Genomic DNA, 23,189 nt, shown 5'->3' with positions numbered 1-23,189 from the left:
AACAGAAGGCCACGACAACAGGTTAGCTGGCATCCTTTTGCATGTGACCCAGTAGCAGGCAAAGGCCACTGGACGTGCACAGTGAAGTGAATGACCGACATTGTTCACCATCATTTGCACAAACTTCTGCTGTTCAAATGAGGCCCAGAAGACCAGTGAAACTGATTTTTATCAGGAGGGTTGTGGCCTGCTTTTACGTTAGTTAAAGGGCTCCACCCTACTGTAGAGTCCATTGCAGGAATGTACATTTACCAGTGTAGTGTTATTGATTGCCTTAACAGCCTCCTCATTATCAATTTTCTCAGCTCCTCCCCCCTCTGCCCTATCCCATAGAATTTCCCTACATTAACAGTCCCCTATCATCTGCCCGAATGCTCCAACAGCCTCATGATAATATGACCAATCCCACACCCAACCAGCATTAGCTCAACCCTCACCCCACCAAATATTCCATTCTCTGACCCTGACCATTACTGGACTGGAGTGAAGTGTCAAGGATAGATGGGAGACCATCAACCCTCCAACAGCTCCAAGAACAACACATCTGTTTAGCATGGCCAAAAAAAGGGGCAGACACAGCCCAAGGATGAACACTTCACGTGATCTTTCAAGGCACATGACACTGACCATCAGTGATTCCCGCCGAAGGTCACACAGTATATTTGCATTCAAGGAATGATAGGAAGTGATGAACAGCTCCAGGTTCCTGTGTGGTGCCCAAAGCACCGCAAATACATTCTTTAACAACTAAGCCATCAGGACGACCTCAATCCTGACAAATTCACGCATTTCTTATGTGTCAAGGTGATGACAGCAGAACCAACATGACATTTTGGGTGACTGAGATCAATCCAGAGGTTGAAAGGTCCAGCGTGACAACGACCTTCACCTGTCCAGGCAATGCAGTTCAGACATACCCGTGTGCCAGAATACCTTCCTACTGCCTTGCTCCTTGGATAGCGATTTAACATTGATCTCAGAAGCATCTTGGGGAATAGACTCTCCTAGCCCAAGCTTCTCTAGCCCTCCTCCATTGAACACCTTAGATAGCTCATTGAAAAGCAACTTGAAAGGTCATCAACCTAACACGTTAACTCGGTTTTTCTCTCTCCATAGATGCTGCCTGACCTGCCAAGTATTTCCAGCATTCTCTTCCTTTATTTCTGGTAAGTTGTCCTTGCTGCCTGCCCTCCCCTCTTCTCCTGGTTGTGCTGGAGGTCCAGTGGTTGGAACAACCATTTTTAAGTTAAAAGAAATAACTTTGAGCTCAAGCAGAATCTACTATCAACTTTTATCTTGTTTTCTGATTCACAGAATGAAATTATGTGCAAATCCAATTGACAACCCTACAGGTGATTTGTGATCCTTCAAAAACAGTCCAGATGCAGGGATGTCCCTCCCGTTAAGACCTGTCACAGCCTACATTGCATTAATAGCATTTTCATGGAACAGCTGGACAGCTGTCAGGCATTGCACATGGAACAGCATCACTAGCCTCCACTCTCACTTGCTGCACCCAGGTATATCAGGGAAGTTTACAGTCAACATTTGCATTATGCTCTTTCTACTATTAGTTCCTGACTGGGTCACACAACTGATTTTGCTCTGCAAATCAGCTTAAAATCTTGATATAGAATTGAATTTCTGTGCCCCAGAGATAAATTAATAACCTTTGTTTCATTAATTAGGAGCATAATTCTACAATATACAATGAACTTAACTTGACCTTCCACTTCTCATGAAATATAGTAACATTTCATCATACCATATAAAGAGTCTCTTTGGCTGGACTCGTACATTTGTTTGCACTCTTGGACACATTGTTTAAGGCTAAAATAAGGCTCGAGGTTTGTGGCTAAGGTGTATACAAGGCTTGAATCTTTTAGTTTTAATCAATAATAAAAAAATAAAATAAATCCTCTACAGGCTCAGGTTTTCTTTTGCTTTTTCACCAATAGAATTCAATTTCATTCATTTTGCTTCAACAATGCCATATAATGCTTTCAAGCTGTTCGCATAGACTACCGACCAATCCCACTAGTTTGTGGGGTGCACTGACCAACAGGAAAAGTAAACATAGTAAAAGTAAACACAGAAAAGTAAAAACAAGGAAGGAAATGTGCCAGAAAACAAAAAGCTGTTCTCCATAACATTAAAGAAAATGAAGATCTTGTTTCAGAAGTAAAAAAGGCAAAGTTTGAACTAATCTTTAAATGAATTACTATTTATTTCTATTTAGTTATGCTTTACAGAAATCATAAGTGATGAAACTTGAATGAAATTTAAAAAATATACAAGTACCCAATTTTGCTAAAGCATTAATAAAAACCAAAAAATACCCAAATTGAATCAAAATTAATACATGAAAAATTCAAGCCTTATACTGTCCAAGAGTGCAAATAATCGTACAAGTCTTGCCATAGAAACTGTTTAAATGGCATGATAAAATGTTGCAATATTTCACTTAAATCAGACTTTACCCACATAAACTAGTTATAAATGATTTGGTAAAATTTTACTTTATTTCTTAGGGTGCAGAAGGTAAAATTAAGTTCATTACTATACATGTTTTAGTATCCTTCCTCCTGTTTAAATTAATGAAACAAAGGTTATTACATTTTACCCAATTAAGAATCAGATTCTGATTTATGCCTGTGGTTGGTTAAAAGAAAAGAGGGTCTCTGTTCAGCAGAGTTAAAAATTTAGTAAAGGAGACTCACCTGATGAGCAAGGTAGATTGGTGGTTTAGGTACAGTTGAGAGATAAATACTGAGAGTAACTACATGAGAGACAGATGACAGGAGACTGGCAATGATGGCATCCCGCATAGATAATGGCAGCATTGTATATAAAACGAAGACAATGTACAAAAAGAATGGCACCTTAAAGAAAACAGAAACTGTCTTATTGTTTACATTTATAATTTATCTCCAGCCACTTTAAATGTACCTTCCCAACAAAAATAATTATTTACTACATCAAAATCCAGCTGTTGAAATGCACCTTGCTGATCTGCATCAGTGATGGCAAAAATGAAATGTACTCACAGTTGCTGTAAGTAATGCAAGAGCGCTTTACAATTTTGCCTCTCCCCTCTGTGAGAAGTCACTTTTTTATATATAAAAATATAATCCCACCTGTTGGTTCTGGAGACCTGCTTCCCTAATTTTTGAGCAGAGTTCAAAGTACTTATTTTGCACTACAATAATCACACTAGGTGTGGGACCCCATATTTATATTGTGGATCAGTGGAAAGGTGGTGGACCCATACTTCCTGCCAATTGGATCCTCACACCAAATGTTTGCAAAAACAGATGAAATTTTACTTTCTTCCACCTACAAAATTAATAATATCCACAGAAACATAAACGGATAAGTCTTGCATTAAAGAGCATTTTTATAAAATCACTTAGAAACTTCTGAGACTTTTCAAATAACTTTGCAATGCACAGGCTTCTGTGTGCAAGCCCAGCAGTCATTTGTTGCGAGGGTGATCCCCCAAACAGGAATATTTTTGAAAGTAGCAAGCTAATCAGCGGTCAACTTGGTTGAAGGAAGAATGTTGATCATGACATCAACATGCTCTTCTTTGTGATTGTGCTGCGTCAATAAGAATCAGTTTGACATTTCATCCAAAGGATGGCCCTTCTGACAAAACAGCACACACACACACTACTTCAAGAATGGGAGTTTTTAATCAATCAAGCCAAAGTGATATGACAATAAGTTTGAAAATTTTTTAAAAATATTTTATTGCAACTGCAATCACTAACTTGTCATTTGACAATCCTGTAAAAAAAATGAACAGAATATTCACAACAGAGGCAACAAGATAAAATTTATTTTTGGGTTCTTCCAATCTTTGTACCTTTTGCCAAAATTGTCAGGGGAATCATTTTAGAAATTCTAACCCAATTAATTCACAGATAACAAAATAACGCTGTAACCGAAAATAAAAACTGAAACGAGTCATACCTGGTCCCAAGCGGAGATACATTCACCAGTAAAGATAAAAATATACCCCATGGTAAGAAGGCAAAGCCAAATAAACAACGCAAATATCTTCATGCATCTTTGAAATAACGATTCAATGAAGACTAGAACAAAAATCACTACAAATATCCCCAGGGCAGTGCATAATGTAACAAAAAAGCGAAGATGATTCAGAACTGTCTGTGTGAGAGAAAAATGAAACATTAATGTGAAACATAAATGACTCTCTTTCTATTTCTGTATTAAGTTATTCAGTATTTATGAAATCATTAAGGAGCATAATACGAACTTCTGCTCATATCAAAGTACCTCAACAATTTTCAGTAGTTCGAAGAACTAAGTAACATGCAGATGTAGAGTTAATAAATCCATGTGAAATCCACAAAATTCCATATTAATATTAATGATAAAAATTTTCAAAGCAAGACTTACTACTGGCAGGTTCAGAATTTGATATATGAACTACTCACCATTAATGAATTCTTACAATATAGAATTTTACAAATAGAAATAACCAAAACCTCTTTATGATTGTTTTTGGAAACTGAATTGATGATACTGAATTATTCAATAAAGCCAATTCAGCTATTATGCAGATTTATAATCTTACCTTTATCTTCTTGTAATGATACAGAAGCCCATCAGGTCCTTGCCGGCTCGATGGGAAGCAATCCCATTAATACCACTCCCCCCTTCTCACTTCCCTGTACCACTTGAACTCATTCTCAAGCACAGACACCCATCCACTCACTTTTGATTCTTAACCTGCACCATGGGGTAACTTACAGCAGCCAAATAATCTACCAACATGGCTTCGAGATATGAGAGGGAAGTGGATCACCCAGAGAAGACCCACACAGTCACAGACTCTGCCGAAGGTCAGGATTATATCCTGGTCCCTGGAGATGTGAGGCAGTGCCACCAACTGCTGCAGCAAAGAGCTGCCCCAAAATACAGATGAAGCTTTTGCTTTAAAAAATGGTTTGCTTTCATAATTAACCTATTGCTAAAATCACAGGAATATAGCACTTTGAATATATTGGCATGAACCTGAATTCCATAACAAGCATTTCATTACAGAGAACAGAAGAGAAACTCCCTTGGTTCAAGGTAATCCAGACAAAATATTGGTCGTAGGCAAGAATTACCTAGTTTATGATTCTTCACTTCATTTTTTTGTTAGATTAGAGTGGATCTGTATAATGAAGAAGTTTCAGAACAGCAGCACAAAGTAGCATTCTTGATCTTCAATACCATTATTTGTAAATATTTCATCTTGAAATTGCACCTTGGGAATGTTAGCATCTGAATACTTAAAATCCAAGGAAGCACATGGCAGAGAAAGTAGCCACTCAGGCCATTGTGCTAATGCCAAAAGACCCACCAATTAATGCCACTGTCCTGCTCTTCCCCATAGCCCTGATTTTAATTTTTCTTTCTAATATTCATCTAATTCTCTTTTGAAAATAATTATTGAAGCAGGCTCCTTTGCATTTCCAGGCAATGACTTCTGGATCATAAATCATTTTAGCATTTTAAAAAACCTCTTCAATGTCAATTTGCTTATTGCAACTTCTTTACATCCCACTCTCTGTTGTCTTATCCAGGTATTAACTCATACAAGTGGATTCAAAGAGGTCAGCTTCCTGAAGAGTAAAAAAGGGAAATCTACTTGTCAAAAGGTTTGTTCTTCCCTCCCTCAAAATCTTTCTACCAAAACTTACATTTAGAAACAGCTTTTTGCTCTAACTCCCTACAGTACTTGCTGAATTTGCTTAATATGCAATCTCTTTATTCACTTGTATTTTCATCCCTCCTCTCTGAACAAAACATTTATCTTTCTAAATATTGCTCAGGAAGCAGTTAACTTCCTTATTACAACTTGCCAGAATCCCATTTTTGATGTTTAGTCCAGCTGTAAGTTTATTTACCTGGGTCCACAAAGGCACCAAATTCTGCAACCATCAAGAAACTACACACAGAGTCCTCAAAGACCAGCACTCTTGCAGGTTGTCAACTGCCAATATCCAGTTTCAATAACTATGGTCATGATTATAAATATTTAAGATCAGTATCAACATATCTTAAAAATCCATCCCTTGTCTCCGAAAGGCAATGAAAGTAAATTTATTTAGCCTTCTTAAGGTTGTTATGTAGTAAAGTATTTCTTGGCATGCAGTCATATTGTAATGCAGCAGGTACTTTGCAGATATCAAGATTTCACAGACAGCAGTGTGATTATAATCAATTATGTTTTTCTGATGTTGTCTGAGGAATAATTATTGTCCAGGATATCAGGAGTAATTTTCTTCTTATTTGAAACTGTGGCATGGGGTCATCTTTTATTCAAGGAGAACCTTTGGGTCCTCATTTTCATATTGAAAATAAGTCATAGGTTCTAAGCTTTTTTTTTGCTCAGATTTCAAAATAGATGTATGTGTTTGGGAAGGGACCTGAACCTACTTAGATGGATGCCATAGATGATGAGAAATAACAATCCCTAGTTTTCTTCCCCAAAGCACACTCAATCCAAATAATCCTCCCTTACCTTATACTTATAATGACCATGAATCCTGTCAATTCAAAACTTCAGCACAATGGACTGAACAAGTTTTGTCCTCAGCGATAAAGCCTCAGTTATTTGAAAATATTCGGCCTGATATTCATGGTGAGCTCTGACATTAACGGTTCATAGAGGCATGCTATTAACAAGCATACTCATGATATATAATTCTCTCCTGTGTACAATACTTCTCTACAAAATCTGTGGAGTCTCAACACTCAAATATCAGGAGAAATCTCAAGCTCGAGGTTCCAGAAAAACATTGGCAAACAGTTATTGCAAAGACTTCTAACATCAAATACCCCATTTTCTAATCACTTATAGTGACTTTCCCACCCATATTCCGTGTCAAAATATAAAACAAATAATACATTTTAATGGACATTTTATAAATACTGTGCTGTATATTCCTAAGTGAAAAAAGATGATGGTGCCTCAAAAGAACATGGGAAAATGAGGGATTTAACTGATAGAATCACCTGTAGTGGTTGATTAGTGTACAAAAAGCTTTGAAAAACATTCAAATATCGGATTGCTTGATCTAGCCCTGGATATTGATGCAGCAAAAGTAATTATCTGATTCGATCATTAATTTTTTTTGCCCAACAGATGTTAAGAAATTTTGGTGTGATGACAGACACTGGCATCAGCTTCTGTCTTATGTAAATACTGATAAAGGCTACAAGTAAGAAGTATGAATTTTAAAAACAGAATCGGTAATTCCATCTAGAGTTTACAGTTTTTAAAAATTGCAACTGAAATTCAAATTCACAATGGTTGGAATCAATTTATTTGTTCTCAGCAAAATTAGAATTTATTGCCCATCCCCAGTTACTGTTGGGAAGTTGGTGCCAGATCCATATCAGGTATGATATGGTGAAGGTAAATTACCCTGTAGTGTTGTTAAGGAGGGAGGTACAGGACTTTCCCCAAACTTATTGAAATATCAAATAGTAAATGTTCAAGTTAGGATGGTGGACAACTTTGAGATGCTGTTCCTGTGCACTTGGCAGATGTAGAAGGCACAATATTAAAACATTGTCTCTGACCCTTGATCCAATCCCAATTCTTAAAATGAAACTCTAAATGAACAACATACTTCAGAACTTGGTTTTAAAATGATAATCCATTGTTATCATAAAGTTAATCAGCCACATGTTAAAACAATGTTGGTACTAAAAACCAACATTAGAAAACAAATTTTACTTTACTCAATCATTTACAGTATATAAAGGGACAAAACATTTTCAACTTACCAGTCCAATGGCAAAGAAGACGATAATCAGAGCTATACAAGCCACAGTAATAATCAGTAGGAAAAGGAACACAAGTGGGAATTGCTGGGTTATACAAAAATAAGTCTCAAAGAGCGAGTCTGTTCTTCGACGAGTTTCATTTTCATTAATAAAGTACTTCCCTCTGGATGGCATTGTTATAATTCCAAGTTTTCCTTTTTAAGGTAAGATGTTGGCAGTTCAAAGCTTACAGCATGGCGACTCTGGGCTCTCTGTTAAAACAGTTTGTTTATTGTCTGGCGAAAAAGGCTGTTCATTCATTTGCATTCTGTGTAGCGTTTTTTTCTGTTGTAAAAGAAGAGGGTGGGGAGGGGTTGGGGGGAGGGGGGGGGAGGGGCAGGGAGAGGAGGGTTGGTGGTGGGGGAAGTGGTTACTCTTCCCAGTTTGTTCTGATGCTCCAACCGACCATGTGCTCTTCGTCAATTGTGCTGAGCATGATTCTTCAGTTTAAAGAATGTATTGTTTTAAGTGCTTCAGAGTTATCCTTGGCAAACAATTATTTTTCTTAACATCCGGGAATGGATATTAAAGATTTCCTCAAGTAGCATCAGTCCTACAAGGAGTCAAAGAAGAGAGAAAGGGGTTAAACAGAGTCATCCACACATTTCACATTCCTCAGTGTGCTTTCATCAAACTACTATTCAACCTTTCCTTTGTTAACTGGACATTTATTATGTGTTTGTCCATTGAAAACCTCCACTACAATTCTTCAAAAAAACTTAAAAGTACATAACTACCTTCTCTTCTGGGATCATTCCTGCATTTAACTGACTTTTTTTTACTGATGATCACACTGTAGTTTCTTTGAATGGAATAATATATGCAGAACAACATGCTTTCTCTACAAACACTTGCACTGATTCAGTAATGTTACCCAAAGTCTTCCTCAATTTACAACAGAATTGCTTATTCTGATACCTCATGTTAGGACATGAATTAAAATGCAACTGCATGCTTTTCCATTTTTGGAGGCAGAACGTATGTTAAATCTTACACATTTAATTACCAACAGTTCCATGGTGACAGCAAAGTATGGAGAACAATGAACATTTCGAGTTGAGGAATATATTTAAGGAGTAATGACCAACAGTTTATGAGTGGATGTTTCAATGATCTCCTTTCAGCACTGCGGAAACTGTCGTATTATAACAGTAACATGAAGAATAGGATTCTGGTAACAAGAGGCGCCAGTGGAGAAGAACTTGAGCAGAGCATTTCCATTACTAAATTACGATCACCATGGCAGTCTCTGACCCTTCTTCAGAGAGAATAAACACAATGGTAATACTTGCACTGAATTCAGAATGACACCAAAACTGTTTCAACCACCTACACATACTGCTGTATTAGTTAAAATTAGAGAGAAACTGCTAACAAAATTGATCAATTTGTATCCATCAGGAAGAGTTCCAGGTTTGTTTCACAACAGGGATTAAGCACCAAATATGGAATTTGAACTATGAGTGACAAACAACCAAATAATTCAAGGGTGAAACTGTATTTTGTACAACTACCCCAGTATAACATGCAACATTTCATTTATATCACAAGATGATCATCTCAGCAGCTCTACAAGTGGTACAAATTAACAGCAGTGTGCTCGTTCTATCAAGGAGTGTAGTAGGAAGAAGCAACTGGTATCAAATAGCCATTGCTCTGCTTTTGTATCAATTAAACCCAAGGATGGAGGCTCTTGCCAAAGGGGTAACTTCAACTTAATTATGCAGGAATTTGCAGCATTGCGCCAGATGTCATTTTATGGACAACATTAACTCTTTGTTGATCTGAACTTTACATTTTCCACTCAGTTGTTATCTGGAGGTTCACCAGTGTTCAATCCTTTGCCCAGTCCTATTTGTCTTCCATGCTTATTCCTCAACAACATCATGCAAAAACACATCAGCTTCATTGACATACACTTGTCCTGCACCTTTCCCAAACCTGAGCAGATCACAATGCTTGTCCATCAATCAGTACTGAATGAGCACTTATCTTTCGCTTAAACATTAGAAGACCAAATCCACTGACTTTGGACCCGGCCATATCCTCTGTTCTCTTGCCACCAGCTCTGTGCCTTTCATTAGGCTATGAGTGAGGATGAACCCCAACATTTCCAATCTTGGGATTCCCTTTGATGCCAAACCAAGATTCTCACCACGTATCCACAGGATGGTCCATCTCAGCCCTCTATGTCAGATAATCTGCTGATCAACCCCTCATCCATACTTTTATAATCTCCAATGCTCTTCCAATCAGGGCTCCCACCTAGCACCCACTGTAAATGAGCTCATAAAAACTCCACCTCCTGTATCATAACTCTGATGACTAATCCCAGTTTCAAATCCCTCTGTGGCCTCATCCCTCCCTTTTCCCTGTGACACCTTCCAGCTGTATAACTGTCCAAGTTCTCTGCCCACTTTCAATTCAGCATCCTGAATTTTCATCACTCCAGCATGGGTGGTCATGTCTTCAGCGACCTAGGGAGTTTCTAGAAACACCCCCTCTACCCTTTATCCCTAATTCCTCCTTCAGAACCTGCCTTTCTCCAAAGCTTTTGGTCCACCATTCCAATATTTCCTGATAAGGTTTGGTGTCAAATTTTGTTTGAGAAGAACTTTAGTGCAGGAGTAGGTCCCTCATACCTCCCCCAGCTATTCAATACGATTGTGAGTGCCCCAGCCTCATGTCCTCTACTATGCCGGTTCCCCTTGGCCCGAAATTGCCTGTTCTTCCAAGTATTTATTCGTAAATACCTCCAATGATCTGGCCTCCACACCCTCTGGGGTAGAGAATGCAAGAGCTTTATCACCATCTCCTGCACACCTGAGCTTTAATGTGCACCCCCAATCTTGAAACTATGCCCCTCCTTCAAGATTCTCCCATTCATGCAAACATCTCGTCATGCTCCCCAAGGGTCTTATATTTTTCAATAAGATCAACCCCCACCCCTCTAAACTTCACAGAACCTGGATTTAATTTCTTCAGCTGGTCATAATAGGATACAGAACAGTACAGCACAGGAACAGGCCCTTCATCCCACCAAATCTGTGCTGACCACGATGCCAATCTAACTACTCCCATCTGTCTGTATCCCTCTATTCCCTGCTTGTCCATGTGTCTACCTCTTAAACATTGTTATTGCATATGCTTCTACCACCTCCCCTGACAGCAAGTTCCAAGTTTAGTGAATCTTTTTTGGACTGCCTCCAATGCCAGTATATCATTTCATAAATAAGGGAACTAAAATCATATGTCGTACTCCAGGTATGGCCTCACTACTGTTACAATATTTCCCCATCTCTAAACACCAACCTTCTTGCAACAAAGGCCCTTAAGCCATTTGCCTTCCTAACCACTTCTGTACCTGCTTGCTAACTTTTGTGAGTCATGCACAAGAACACCTAAATCCCTTTGTATTTCTCTCATCTGCAACCTTTCTCCATTTAGATAACAGTCTTCCTTTAGATTCCTCTGACCAAAGTGCATAACCTCACACTTTCCCACAATAAACTCCTTTTGCCAAGATTTTGCCCACTATCTATATACTCAGTTGCAAAGTCCTAATATCCTCATCACAACATGACCTCTCTCCTTTTCCCATTTCTGTGTCATCAGAAAACTTGAATACTTTACACGTCCTCTAGGTCATTAATATAAATTGTAAAAAAAATTAGGGCACTTAACATTAAATCCTTCCAGTCTGAAAAAGACCCATTTATTCTGCCTGTCTTTTATGCAATAACCAATATTCAATCATTCTAATGCACTACCCCCAATACCATGAGCTTTTACCTTGTGCACCAGCCTTTATTCATGGCATCTTGTCAAATGCATTCTGAATATCCTACACTACAGCAACAGGTTTCCCTCCATCAATTCCTGTGACTTCCTCAAAGAACTATAGCAAATTTTTCAAACTGGATTTATCTTTCATAAACCTATATTGACTTGGTTTGTTTACATTAACTTTCTGTAAATGACTAGTTATTTCTTCATTATAGACTCCAGCACATGCCATCAACAGATGTTAAGCTAACAGGCCTATAGTTACCCACATTCTGTCTTCCTCCTCTCTTGCACTATCTGCAGTTATCCAATCTACTTGTACCTTCCTGGAACTCTGTTTTGAAAAACCTCACCAATGACTCCAATATCTCTGCAGTAGTTTCCTTTGAAACCTCAGGTGCAGCCCAATCAGAATCTGGTAACTTGTCTGCCTTTATTCTCATTGGTTTTCTAATACCTTGTCCTTTATTATAGCGATTATTACAAGTTCCTTCACAGTATTGAAACTAGCCCATCAGAAATTTTCAGGATATTTGCATTGTCCTCTATTGTGAAGACATATGCAAAGTGTTGATTTAACTTATCTGTTATTTCTTTGTTTCCTGTTATTAATATCCCAGTCTCATGCTTGTGGGTTCCCACACTTAGCCTATCTACCCTCTTCCATTTTATATATCCATTAGACCCCTTGTTTGTTTTGATATTACTCGCTAATTTTCTCTCAATCAATTTTTTCCCTTTTTACTAGAATTTTAGTCTCTCCCTGCTGGTTCTTGTAAAGTCCCTCATCTCCTGGTTTACTACCAGTCCTTACCAATTGATATGTTCTAGCCTTGAATATTTTCTTTGACCTCTTTGTCAACTGTGGATGGCTGATCCTTCTCCTGTGAGTCACCTTGGTACATTTGCTAAGTTATGTCCCTTTACAAATGAGAGTTGTTATTCAAGGTTGAAATTACTCCTTTAGTATCTGAATGCGTCCCATGATCAGGGTGTTACTTCATAGCAGTTTGCAGAGGCAACTGAAATATTCAGTCAAACTGCAATTGAAACAATAAAAAATAAATTTCTGAAGGTGTACCAGTATATTCCGCAGTTGATAAACAGCACTGAATAAGGAAATATTCCATTTGCAAAAATGATTCAAATACATAACTTTCTCACTAATTATTCATCATTCAACAATTGTTTCATTATGGAACAAGCACTCAACTAGTTCAAGTTTTTTTTATTTTAGAGAAGAGGAGCTCATGGGCTCACACGAGATGACCTCATCTCCACCAATTTACCATCAGAAATACAAATGATAAATACAGCTATAAACAGTGGCAAGCACATTTTAGTAAACTTTCAAATGGCATTTCAAATCTTAGCCCTGCAAGTTAGTGCAAGATTGTTTGTTTCTAACTTATAAATAGATTTATAATTTTTAAATAGGAACTGGAACACACTCTCTACTGTATTCTCATCCACCACCTTCAATCTGCAAAGTATGGATCTGAAGTACAAAACGCATCCATTTTCTCTCTTTGTTCCTGGGAATGTCACAAATTTTTAAACTAGGAATCTCAGAGTCTAAAATTCGACCTAACTACAGTGTTGTAGAGCAATACAGCACAGGCCCTTCTGAGGAGGTGTAGGATTAATAAACTATAACTGTATTGATATCTTAAGACGGATGAGAATTATGGCTGCTCGAAATACTGATTTAAGAAGTGTCCTTCAGGCCAGAACAGCCACACCACTGCTTACCTGGGCTGGGTGCTGTGTGGTAATTGCTGTGTCTGGAACTTAATTGGATTCCCATTATGCTTGACAATGGAAATGATGGTCAATCTTAACGGGAAATGGGAAGGCTGTCTCAAACAATGAAGGTGATACCTGCCTTTGTCTCCCTGTACCTCAAGCCGGTGGTCTATGTCCCTCGTTAACTGACAGGGTAATGTGAGGGGACATCAAGCCTGACTGATTCCACAATTCATTAGGCACTTGGACTAGAAGTGCTGCCCCCTCCTTTCCCACTACTTCCCCTAAAATAGTGACAGTCACCATGCTACCCAGGAGTGGAGCATACAACCCTTCTAGTTCCCTTGAGGCCCCAGTGGGGTCGTAAGCTAGCGTCACATGCGGGTCAGTGGTTTCCAGGGGTGGATCAAAATCGTTGCTCGTGAAGTTCAACGTCCACCACTGAGGAGGCTGGTGAATCCAGAGGATCCTATGGTTGTTAGGACCAGTAATGGTAATACCTTCATCCAGGCATTGTATTTTGAGTCGGAAAGAGCAGAGCAGGTCCCTCCCGGCTAGGCTAACCCCCAGGCTTGTGGTTACCGCAAACTGGATCAGGCATTCCCGATCTTCAAATTTAACTTGTAAGGGTTCAGTTAAGGGGTAGGATCTTTCCCGTCCCTCCAGCCCGCTCAATGGAACTGAAGCAGTGGACAGTTTAAAATCATGCTGGGTAATACAAGGGGCTTCAAGGGTCGAAGTATTTGCTCCCGTGTCTATCATAAAGGGAATCGGCTTTCCTTCAACTAAGAAATTGACGATGGGTTCATCGTCCGGGTTATCGGTGAGGGCAGGGTACATGGAGAGGCTACTTTCCACGTCTAGTCAGGCAGAAAATGGGTTGTTGGTTGAAAAATGTTGTCATCTACCAAGGGGTCTCGTCTGCTGATGACGGTAGTTGGGGCAGTCCCTCCACCAATGGTCAGGTGCCCCACAAGGGTAGCATCCCATCGGCCTGGCGCTTGTCGGTGCGGGTTGTTGGGGTCCCCTGGGTCCTAGGTAATTACGAGAGGGTGGTGGTGGTGGCCCACAAGAGGGCCCGTACACTGGGGCTCTTAAGTACAGTGGGTATCCTTTACCGGACCAGTCAACCCCTTCTGGAACGCAATATTGCCGCTCCATTTGATAGCCTGTATTGTCGGAGCAGGAAGGTTGGGGCCGAGGGGTCTCTGCACCATTTCCTGTTTTACCTTTGTGGCTTTTGAATCGTGCCCATTACTCCAGAAGTGGACTAGCGCCCTCCTCATGGCTTGTCGTGTGTGGTCAGGCCAGTTCATGTTATTAGTGCGGATATCTGAGGCCACTCCCGCAGGGATGCATTGTAATAGGAGGGCGTTAAACTGGGGGGAGGCATTGCCTCTGTTGTAGGCATCGTCCCCTGCATAGGTACCGTAAAGTGAACAGAAATGGTCCCAAAAGTCTGGGCCATCCTCACCCTGTTTCGGTCGGCATTCTAAAACTTTAGTTATGTCAATAGGCTGTTGGAGAGTTTTACGAAGGGCAGTTCTAATAGTGGCCACCTGGTCCTGAGGCCGGACGGCCGCCTGAAATGCTGTCCAGTCGGCATAGTTCCCCAGGTATTCTTTCCACTGTGCCACTTCATTAGTCGTAAGGGCCATGCAACAAAGACTGAAAAGGTCTTGGGGGGCGGCCTGATACATCTGAATTGTTCCGATCACATAATCTATGAAATTCTCCGGGTTGGTTTTACAGTTGGGTGCCTGACTCATGATTAAGCACATCTCCTGAGGCTTCCAAGGGGTGTAAATTTGGATTGTAGGATTAGCGCTGGCTTGGGCTGGATCAGGATTGGGAACACTCCTGTTGGGGAATTGTTTCTTAAACTTGGCTCCCTTAACCCCGTTCAACATGGTTAGTGGGCTGGGATCTGTAGGGTCGCCATAATCAGTGGTAGAATCAGAGTCGGTGTCCGTCTGAGAATCTATTGAAGGACTGTCCCTTGCCAAAAAGCTTGGTTGTTTGTCTGTGGCCTTAGAGCCACCCGTCTGTGGGCTTTCCCTTCGACTAAGCCGCATCCTGGTTTGGGACGCAATAGGGTCATGGACGTGTCCTGAGGGCAGGACTTGGCTAGCAGTCGCTGGTGGTAAGGGCGGGATGGCTGGCGGGCTAGCCACATTATATGGGGATGGCAATGAAACGGTGGGGGGGGGGGGGGGGGGGGGGGGGGGGGGGGGGGGGGGGGGGGGGGGGGGGGGGGGGGGGGGGGGGGGGGGGGTGGGGGGGGGGGGGGCGGGTAGGGGCTGTGGGTCGGACCATCCAATCCTCCTCCTCTTCGTCCGTATCATTACTTTGGAACAACAGGGGCACGCCAGACATGTCGGGAGGTACCTCCACTTTATCCTTACTTCTTTTATTTTTATTTCTGCTTTTCTCCTTATACACCTCATTTACCTCTTCTCTCTCCCTTCTGCTCTTTTCAGCATCGTCGTCTCCGCACTGAGACTTCAGGACTTCCCAACTCTTAGGATTTCCCTGTTCATCACACACACTAATTCCCCTTCTGCGCGCATTATGTTCCCAGCTAGCCTGCTTAGATTTATTTGTTAGGACTTCGGCCGTTTTTTCCCTGTATTCCGCTCCCAAATTGCCTTTTCTGCCTTTAGGCATTTATCTACGTCCCAAGATCCCCCCAATGGCCATATTTCATATGCCAATTTCTCACTGAGGCATGCTGATAATTTACAGAAGTTACTCTCGTTCTTCGGATCGTCTTTGCATAACTTAGATAGTGGGGTATTGGACCCAGACTTATCGAGAGTTTGTCCCATTTTGTATTCTTCCCGATCGGACGGTACAAATCGCTGCGATTACCTATAAGATCGGTCTCTTTCCTTCACCCACTTCAGGTTCCTGACCTTCCCGTGGGGGATTTCCCCTCTTAAGAACCGGTCTAAGGCAGGGTGGTAGTACCGGAGAACCGATCTCAGAACTTAGAGCTCAAAACCTTGAAATTCACAACTTAAAATCCCAAACCCGAAACTGGGGACTCGAACCCCAAACAGAACTTAACTGGGAACTCGAACCCCGAACAGAACTTAACTTAACTGGGGACTCGAACCCCTCTTACCTGTGGCACTCAGACAGGTTCGCGAGGAGTCCGTCAGAGGATTGTCGGTAAGCGAAGGGATCGATCAGGTGTCCGACTCCCTGAGAGGGATCAAGGTGAATCATACCTTGTGGGCCCTTCTGTCTCAGGTGGCCGTTATCCCCGTCGGTCGCTCACGCCGCTTCCGAAACTTCGTCTTGGACTCCTGGCTGGCTCGCCAAATTGTCGTCCCGAAATTAATTTTCCCCTTCTGTCCACTGTAAGTAACACAGTGCCACGAGGTCGATTTGAACAAATACCTTTATTAGCAGTGCACCGCTAGGAGAATTCTCTTCAGCACTCACTAAGAGTCGCTTCCCGAGTTCTCCCAGTACAAAGGGGTAGACAGAGATTTATACAGGTATTGTCGCGCACACTTTAATGAGTCAGGCGCCAGAGTTCTTGGTTGAGCAGGAAACGGACAAAGGGCTACTGCAGATGGACAAAGAGCAGCCTCACACCACAGGTTCAGCTAATCGTTTTGCAATCGGGTGAGACAAAGGCAGGTATCACCTTCATTGTTTGAGACAGCCTTCCCATTTCCCGTTAAGATTGACCATCATCTCCATAGTCTAGCATAATGGGAACCCAATTAAGTTCCAGACACAGCAATTACCACACAGCACCCAGCCCAGGTAAGCAGTAGTGTGGCTGTTCTGGCCTGAAGGACACTTTTTAAATCAGTATTTCGAGCAGCCATAATTCTCATCCATCTTAAGATATCAATACAGTTATAGTTTATTAATCCTACACCTCCTCACTTTGGCCCAACCAGTCCATGCCGACCACAGTGCCCTACCAGCTAGTCCCAATTTCCTGCATTTGGCCCATATCCCTCGAAGCACCACCCCTCCATGTACCTATCCAAGTGCTTCTTAAATGATACTATTGTACTTGCCTCAACCACTTCCTCTGGCAGCTCGTTCCATATACTCACCACCTTCTGCATGAAAAAGTTGCCCATCAAGTCCCTTTTAAATCTTTCCCCTCTCACCCTAAATCTATGCCCCCTAGTTTTGGGCTCCCCTACCCTGGGGAAAAAAACTGCTACCATCCATCTTATCTATGCCTCTCGTAATTTTAAACACTTCTGTAAGACACCCCTCATTCTCTTATGTTCCAATAAATAAAGACCTAGCCTGGCCAACCTCTCCCTATAACTCAGGCCCTCTAGTCCTGGCAACATCCTCATAAATCTTTTCTGCACTCTTTCCAGCTTAACCACATTTTTCCTATAACAGGGTGACCAAAACTGTACGCAGTACTCCAAGTGTAACCTCACCAAATGACTTATACAACTGCAACATAATGTCCCACCTCCTATACTCAATGCCCTGACTGAAGATCAGCATGCTAAACACCTTTTCCACCATTCTACCTGTGATGCCGCTATCAACAAACTATGCACCTGTACTCCTTGATTTCTCTGTCCCATTACACTCCCTAGTGCCCCACCGTTCACAGTAGAAGTCCTACGTTAGTTCAACTTTCCAAAATGCATCAGCTCACACTTATCGGTATTGAAAACCATTTGCCACTCCTCAGCCCACTTCCCCAATTGATCAAGATCCCCCTGTAGTCTACGATAACTTTCTTCACTATCAACAACACCTCCTAATTTTGTGTCATCCGCAAACTTACTGATCAAGCCTTATGCATTCGCATCCAAATCATTTATATAACTAACAAATAACAAGGGCCTCAACACCGACCCTTACAGCACACCACTAGTCACCGGCCTCCATTCTGACAAACAACCTTCAATCACCACCCTCTGCTCCTACCTCCAAGCCAATTTTGAATCCATCCAACTAGTTCTCCCTGGATTCCATGGGACCTAGCCGTTCAGACCAGCCTACCAATCGGGACCATGTCAAAGGCCTTGTTAAAGTCCAGATAGACAACATCCACTGCCCTACCCTCATCTACCTTTTTGGTTACATCTTCAGGAAACTCTAAGAGGTTTGTCAAGCATGACTTTCTATGCACAAAGCTATGCCGACTCCTCCTAAACAGACAATCGATCCAAATGCTGGTAGATCCTGTCCCTCAGATTCTCTCCAGTAACTTCCCCACTATTGATGTCAGGCTGACCAGCCTGTAGTTCCCGGGCTTATCCTTGCTATTCTTATTAAACAACAGAACAACATTAGCCATGTTCCAGTCTTTGGAAACTTCACCTGTGGCTAACGATTAAGCACATTTCTCTGCGAGGGCCTTCACAATTTCTTCTCTGGCCTCCCACAAAGTCTGAGGATCCACTCAGTCAGGCCCTGGGGATTTATCCACCTTAATGTGCTGTAAGGCTGCAAATACCTCCTCCCTCGTAATACAAATGTCCTCCAAAACATCACCGCTTGTTTCCCTTATTTCTTGAGCAACCATGATTTTCTCCTCAGTAAACATCAAGAAGAAATATTCGTTTAAAATCCCACCCATCTCCTGTGGCTCAGACATAGGCGGCCCTGCTGATCTCTAAAAGGGACCTACTCTCTCCCTAGCCACTCTTTTACTCTTAATATAACTATAGAACCTCTTGGGATTTTCCTTAACCTTACCTGCCAGATCCATCTCACACCCTCTTAAGTAGATTCTTAATCTTTTTAGAGTCATCAAGGGATTCATTCGTCCTTGACCTCCTAAACCCAATGTATGATGCCTTCTTTTTCTTGACCACAGCCTTAATATCCCTTCTCAGCCAAGGTTCACCCTTCACCCTAACAGGAACATGCCGCTCCTGGACTCTTGATATCTCACTCTTAAAAGCCTCCCACTTGGTATTCGTCCCTTTGCCTTCAAGCAGGCTCACCCAATCAAACTCTGCTAGATCCTACCCAATTCCCCCAAAATTAGCCCTGCTCCAGTTTAGGACCCTAACCTGTGGACCTGAGCTATCCTTTTCCATCACTATCTTAAAACTAATAGAATTATGGTCACTTGAGCCAAAGTGCTACCTGACTGCTGCTTCAGTTCATTTCCCAACCTCGTTCCCTAAGAGAAGGTCCAGTATTGCACCCTCCCAAGTAGGGTCCACTATGTGTTGACTCAGGAAACTTTCCTGGACACATTTCACAAATCCCAGCCTGTCCAGGCCCTCAACATTCTGAGTAGTCCAGTCAATACTGGGGAAATTAAAATCTCCCACTAATACAACCTGATTATTCTTACAACTATAAGCAATTTCTCTGCACACCTGCTCAAGTTCCTGCTGACTTGGGGGAGTCTATAATACAGCCCCTCTAGAGTGACCCTCTCCTTCTTGTTTCTAAGTTCTACCCATATTGCCTCACTGGACGACCCCCCAAGAATATCATCTCTAGGTATTGCTGTTATGTCCCTTATCAAAAAGGCAACACCCCCTCCTCGCTTACCTGGAACATTGAGCTGCCAGTCCTGCCCTTCTCTCAGCCAAGTTTCTGTTATGGCTGTAACATCTCAGAGCCAATTCCCACTCTGAGTTCATCTGCCTTAATTGTTAAACCTCCTGTATTGAAAGAAATGTATTCCTTTCCCTGCCTTTACTGTGCCCCTGGCTATCCTGATTACTAAACTTGCTCTCACTGGCTATTGCTTTATCCCATCACTTGTTCCTGCTCAGAGTCCCACCCCTCTGTCAATCTAGTTTAAACCCTACCATGCAGCATTAGTAAGTTTCCCCGCAAGGATATTGGTCCCTCTCTGGTTCAAGTGCAACCCGTTCCTCTTGAACAGGTTGCCTCCACCCCAAAAGAGATCCCAGTAGTCCAAGAGGCTGAATCCCTGCCCTCTGCACCAGTTCCTCAGCCATGAATTCCTCTGGCCTACCTTTCTATTTCTGACCTCACGAGCACATGGCACTGGGAGTAATCCGGAGATCACTACCCTCGAGGTCCTGCCTCTTAACTTCTTACCCAACTCTCTATACTCATTCTGCAGGACCTCGTTCCTTGTTCTACCTATGTCATTTGTACCAACATGTACAATGACCTTTGGTTGTTCGCCCTCCCCATCAAGAATTTTCTGCAGCTGCTCAGAGACATCCTTAACCCTGGCACTCGGAGACAAAACACCATCCTAGTGTCTTTTCTGTGGTCACAGAATCTCCCATCTGTCCCCCTAACTATCGAGTCCCCTATCACTATCACCCTGTCTGACTGCACCCTTTCCATCTGAGCCAGTCACAGGGCCAGAGACCTGACTACTGCTGCTAGCTCCTGAAAGAACATCCCCCTCAACAGTGTCCAAAGAGATATACCTGTTAGTGAGGGGAATGGCCACAGGGGAACACTGCACTGACTGCTTACTCCTCTTCCTTTTCCTGGTGGTCACCCATCTATCTGAAGCCTGAATTCTGAACTATTAAAATGTACTCTTTGTATGATGAGCACTGAATACCTGGGGATAACAGCTGAATACACAAAATGAGCATGGTCTAAATTTTATTCACAATTCTTAAATCATACACATAGCATAAAACTATTGTGTAGACATGGAATTGAGTTAAAAGATGAAAAGTGAATTGCCCTGCTCAGTTTCCTCATTTGAAGATCACAGAAGTGAACTGGCCCAAATGGCAGAATCTGTTTTGGACAAAGTGAATTACTTTTGAACAACTTTTGAAAAGGATTACTTTTGAACAACTTTTCCTCAGCTTTCCTTCTTGTTCGGCTTGCAGCAGCATTCCAACAGGAATATAGCTCTGAAGGAGCTGGCAGTTCCCCAATCCCTCATCGAGCTTGCCAGCCACCAGTGAATTTACTTAAAACGGTTGGCAGGCTCATCACTCACTGAGGTATTACAGCTGTTTTACTTCTGCTCTGAGCTAATGTCTACATTTGTTTATTTTAAAGTGGCAGTCAGTGGATAGTCATCTACAGCCAGAGAATCAACTTGTGTTCTTTACTTTCCCAAATCTTGTGGAACTGTACTTGCACCTTTATGGGAAGAGGGCAACAAAGTGGGAGATGTTAAAAAGCAAATTGGATCTCTCAGATACATGAATAAATCTGCATGCTTAGATTTAATTGCACCTATAATCTTAAAATTAGGCCATGTGCTGTGCCCTTCCCCGTCCACAAATCTTTGATAAATTGATAAACAATGAACAAAATACATAACCTGTTTTTAAAAAAACTGGTGCAGACATCAAGTGCTGCTGCTTTGCATTTGCCAGTATTCTAGCCGCACTAAAATAGCCATTCAAATCAACTGCATGTTAATAATCAAATATACGTTTTGAGAGCTACCATGGTAAAACATTGCTAACCAAAGATTTATTTATTTCAAAAGACACATGATGTTAGTCGACTTGCCCATTGCTCAACTAATGGACTGCAGTGCAGGCAAATGTGAGGCCATCTGTTGTGGACTCTAGAACAGAGCACTTACTGAATGAAGCAATAAATTCCAAAGAGGCTTAAGGATCATGTAATTACACAAGGAAAACAGGCATTCTAGCTCAAACTCTGTCAGAGCAAGAGAATTTGAGGAGAGAGAAAATGTTCTGGGGATATATTCAAAGCCTTCTTGAAAAGATATACCATTCTCACTGACTCATGAAGATTGATGTTGGTGACTTTTCAAGAGCAACCAAGAAGGCACTGAGTGCTTCAGTCTATCTTAAGAGATTATGCTGAGGCCAAATGAAAACTACTGAAGGAGAGCAGACTCATGGAAAATAGAAGCAGAAGTTGGTCATTTTGTTTTTTTGTACATGCTCCACCTTTCAATATGATTGAGGCTGATCATCTGATTTAGTCCTGCCTTCTCCCCATATATTTTTTAATGTTAAAGAAATCAAGGGATATACTTCTTAAATATACTTAATTCTTTGGTCTCCATTGTCTTCTATGGTGGAGAATTCCATAAGTTTCACCTAGTCTCTGTTGAAACTAGGTGCTAGTCCCATATTCTGAAGCAGTTCTGGACTCCCAACAATTGGGAACATCCTCCTTCTGTCTAGTCTGTCCATTCCTGTTAGACTTTGATAGGCTTCTGATATCCTTTCTTATTCTTCTAAATTCCCATCAATATAGGCCTCATTGACTCATCCTCTCTTCTTTTATCAGTCCTGCTATCCAAGGAATAAGTGTAATAAATCTTTGTTGCACTCCTCCATGACAAGAACATCCGCAGACCAAAACTATACACAAAATCTCCAGATGCAGACTCACCAAAGTCCTGTATAGATGCCGCAAGATATCCTTGCTTTTGCCCTCAAATTCTCTTGTAATGAAGGCCACCACACCATTGCCTTCTTAACAAGTTATTGCACCTGAACAATTGCTTTCAGCAACTGGTGTACAAAGGCATCCAGTTGCATTGCAACTTTCCTTTCCCCAATCTAGCACTACTCAGAATATCATCTCTTTGTGCTTAGAACAAAAATGGATCACCTCACATTTATCCATGTTAAACTGCATCTGCCATGCATTTGCCCACTCACCCAATTTGTTGAAATCACATTGGAACTTCCCAAATGACCCACACACCCATCTTTCCTTCACCATCCGATTCTGTGGATCTTACATGGGTCTCATCAGCCACCTCGCAACCCCATAAAACTAGAGTGGAAGCAAGCTACCCATGATCATGAAGGTCTACCTAAGATAATAATGACAACCAATGATGCAACTCTTAGTTCCTTGCCACTCATATTTTCCACCGCTGTGATTTTATTTTA

The 23,189-nt window shown here is 41.5% G+C and overlaps 1 protein-coding gene across 1 annotated transcript in view; it reads right to left on the bottom strand.

Annotated features, from left to right (window-relative positions):
- adcy7 (adenylate cyclase 7) overlaps positions 1–23,189 on the bottom strand; it is a 134,018-nt gene that overhangs the window by 48,416 nt on the left and 62,413 nt on the right. The window contains 3 exon segments of the mRNA XM_052028017.1: positions 2,721–2,882; positions 3,976–4,173; positions 7,813–8,404. Coding sequence (XP_051883977.1) covers positions 2,721–2,882; positions 3,976–4,173; positions 7,813–7,986 — 534 coding nt within the window. The 5' untranslated portion in view covers positions 7,987–8,404.

The sequence above is a fragment of the Pristis pectinata genome, chromosome 13, assembly GCF_009764475.1.
Source record: "Pristis pectinata isolate sPriPec2 chromosome 13, sPriPec2.1.pri, whole genome shotgun sequence".
NCBI lineage: Eukaryota > Metazoa > Chordata > Chondrichthyes > Rhinopristiformes > Pristidae > Pristis > Pristis pectinata.
The sequence above is the reverse complement of the archived record's forward strand: the minus strand, read 5'-3'. Positions and strand labels throughout refer to the sequence as shown.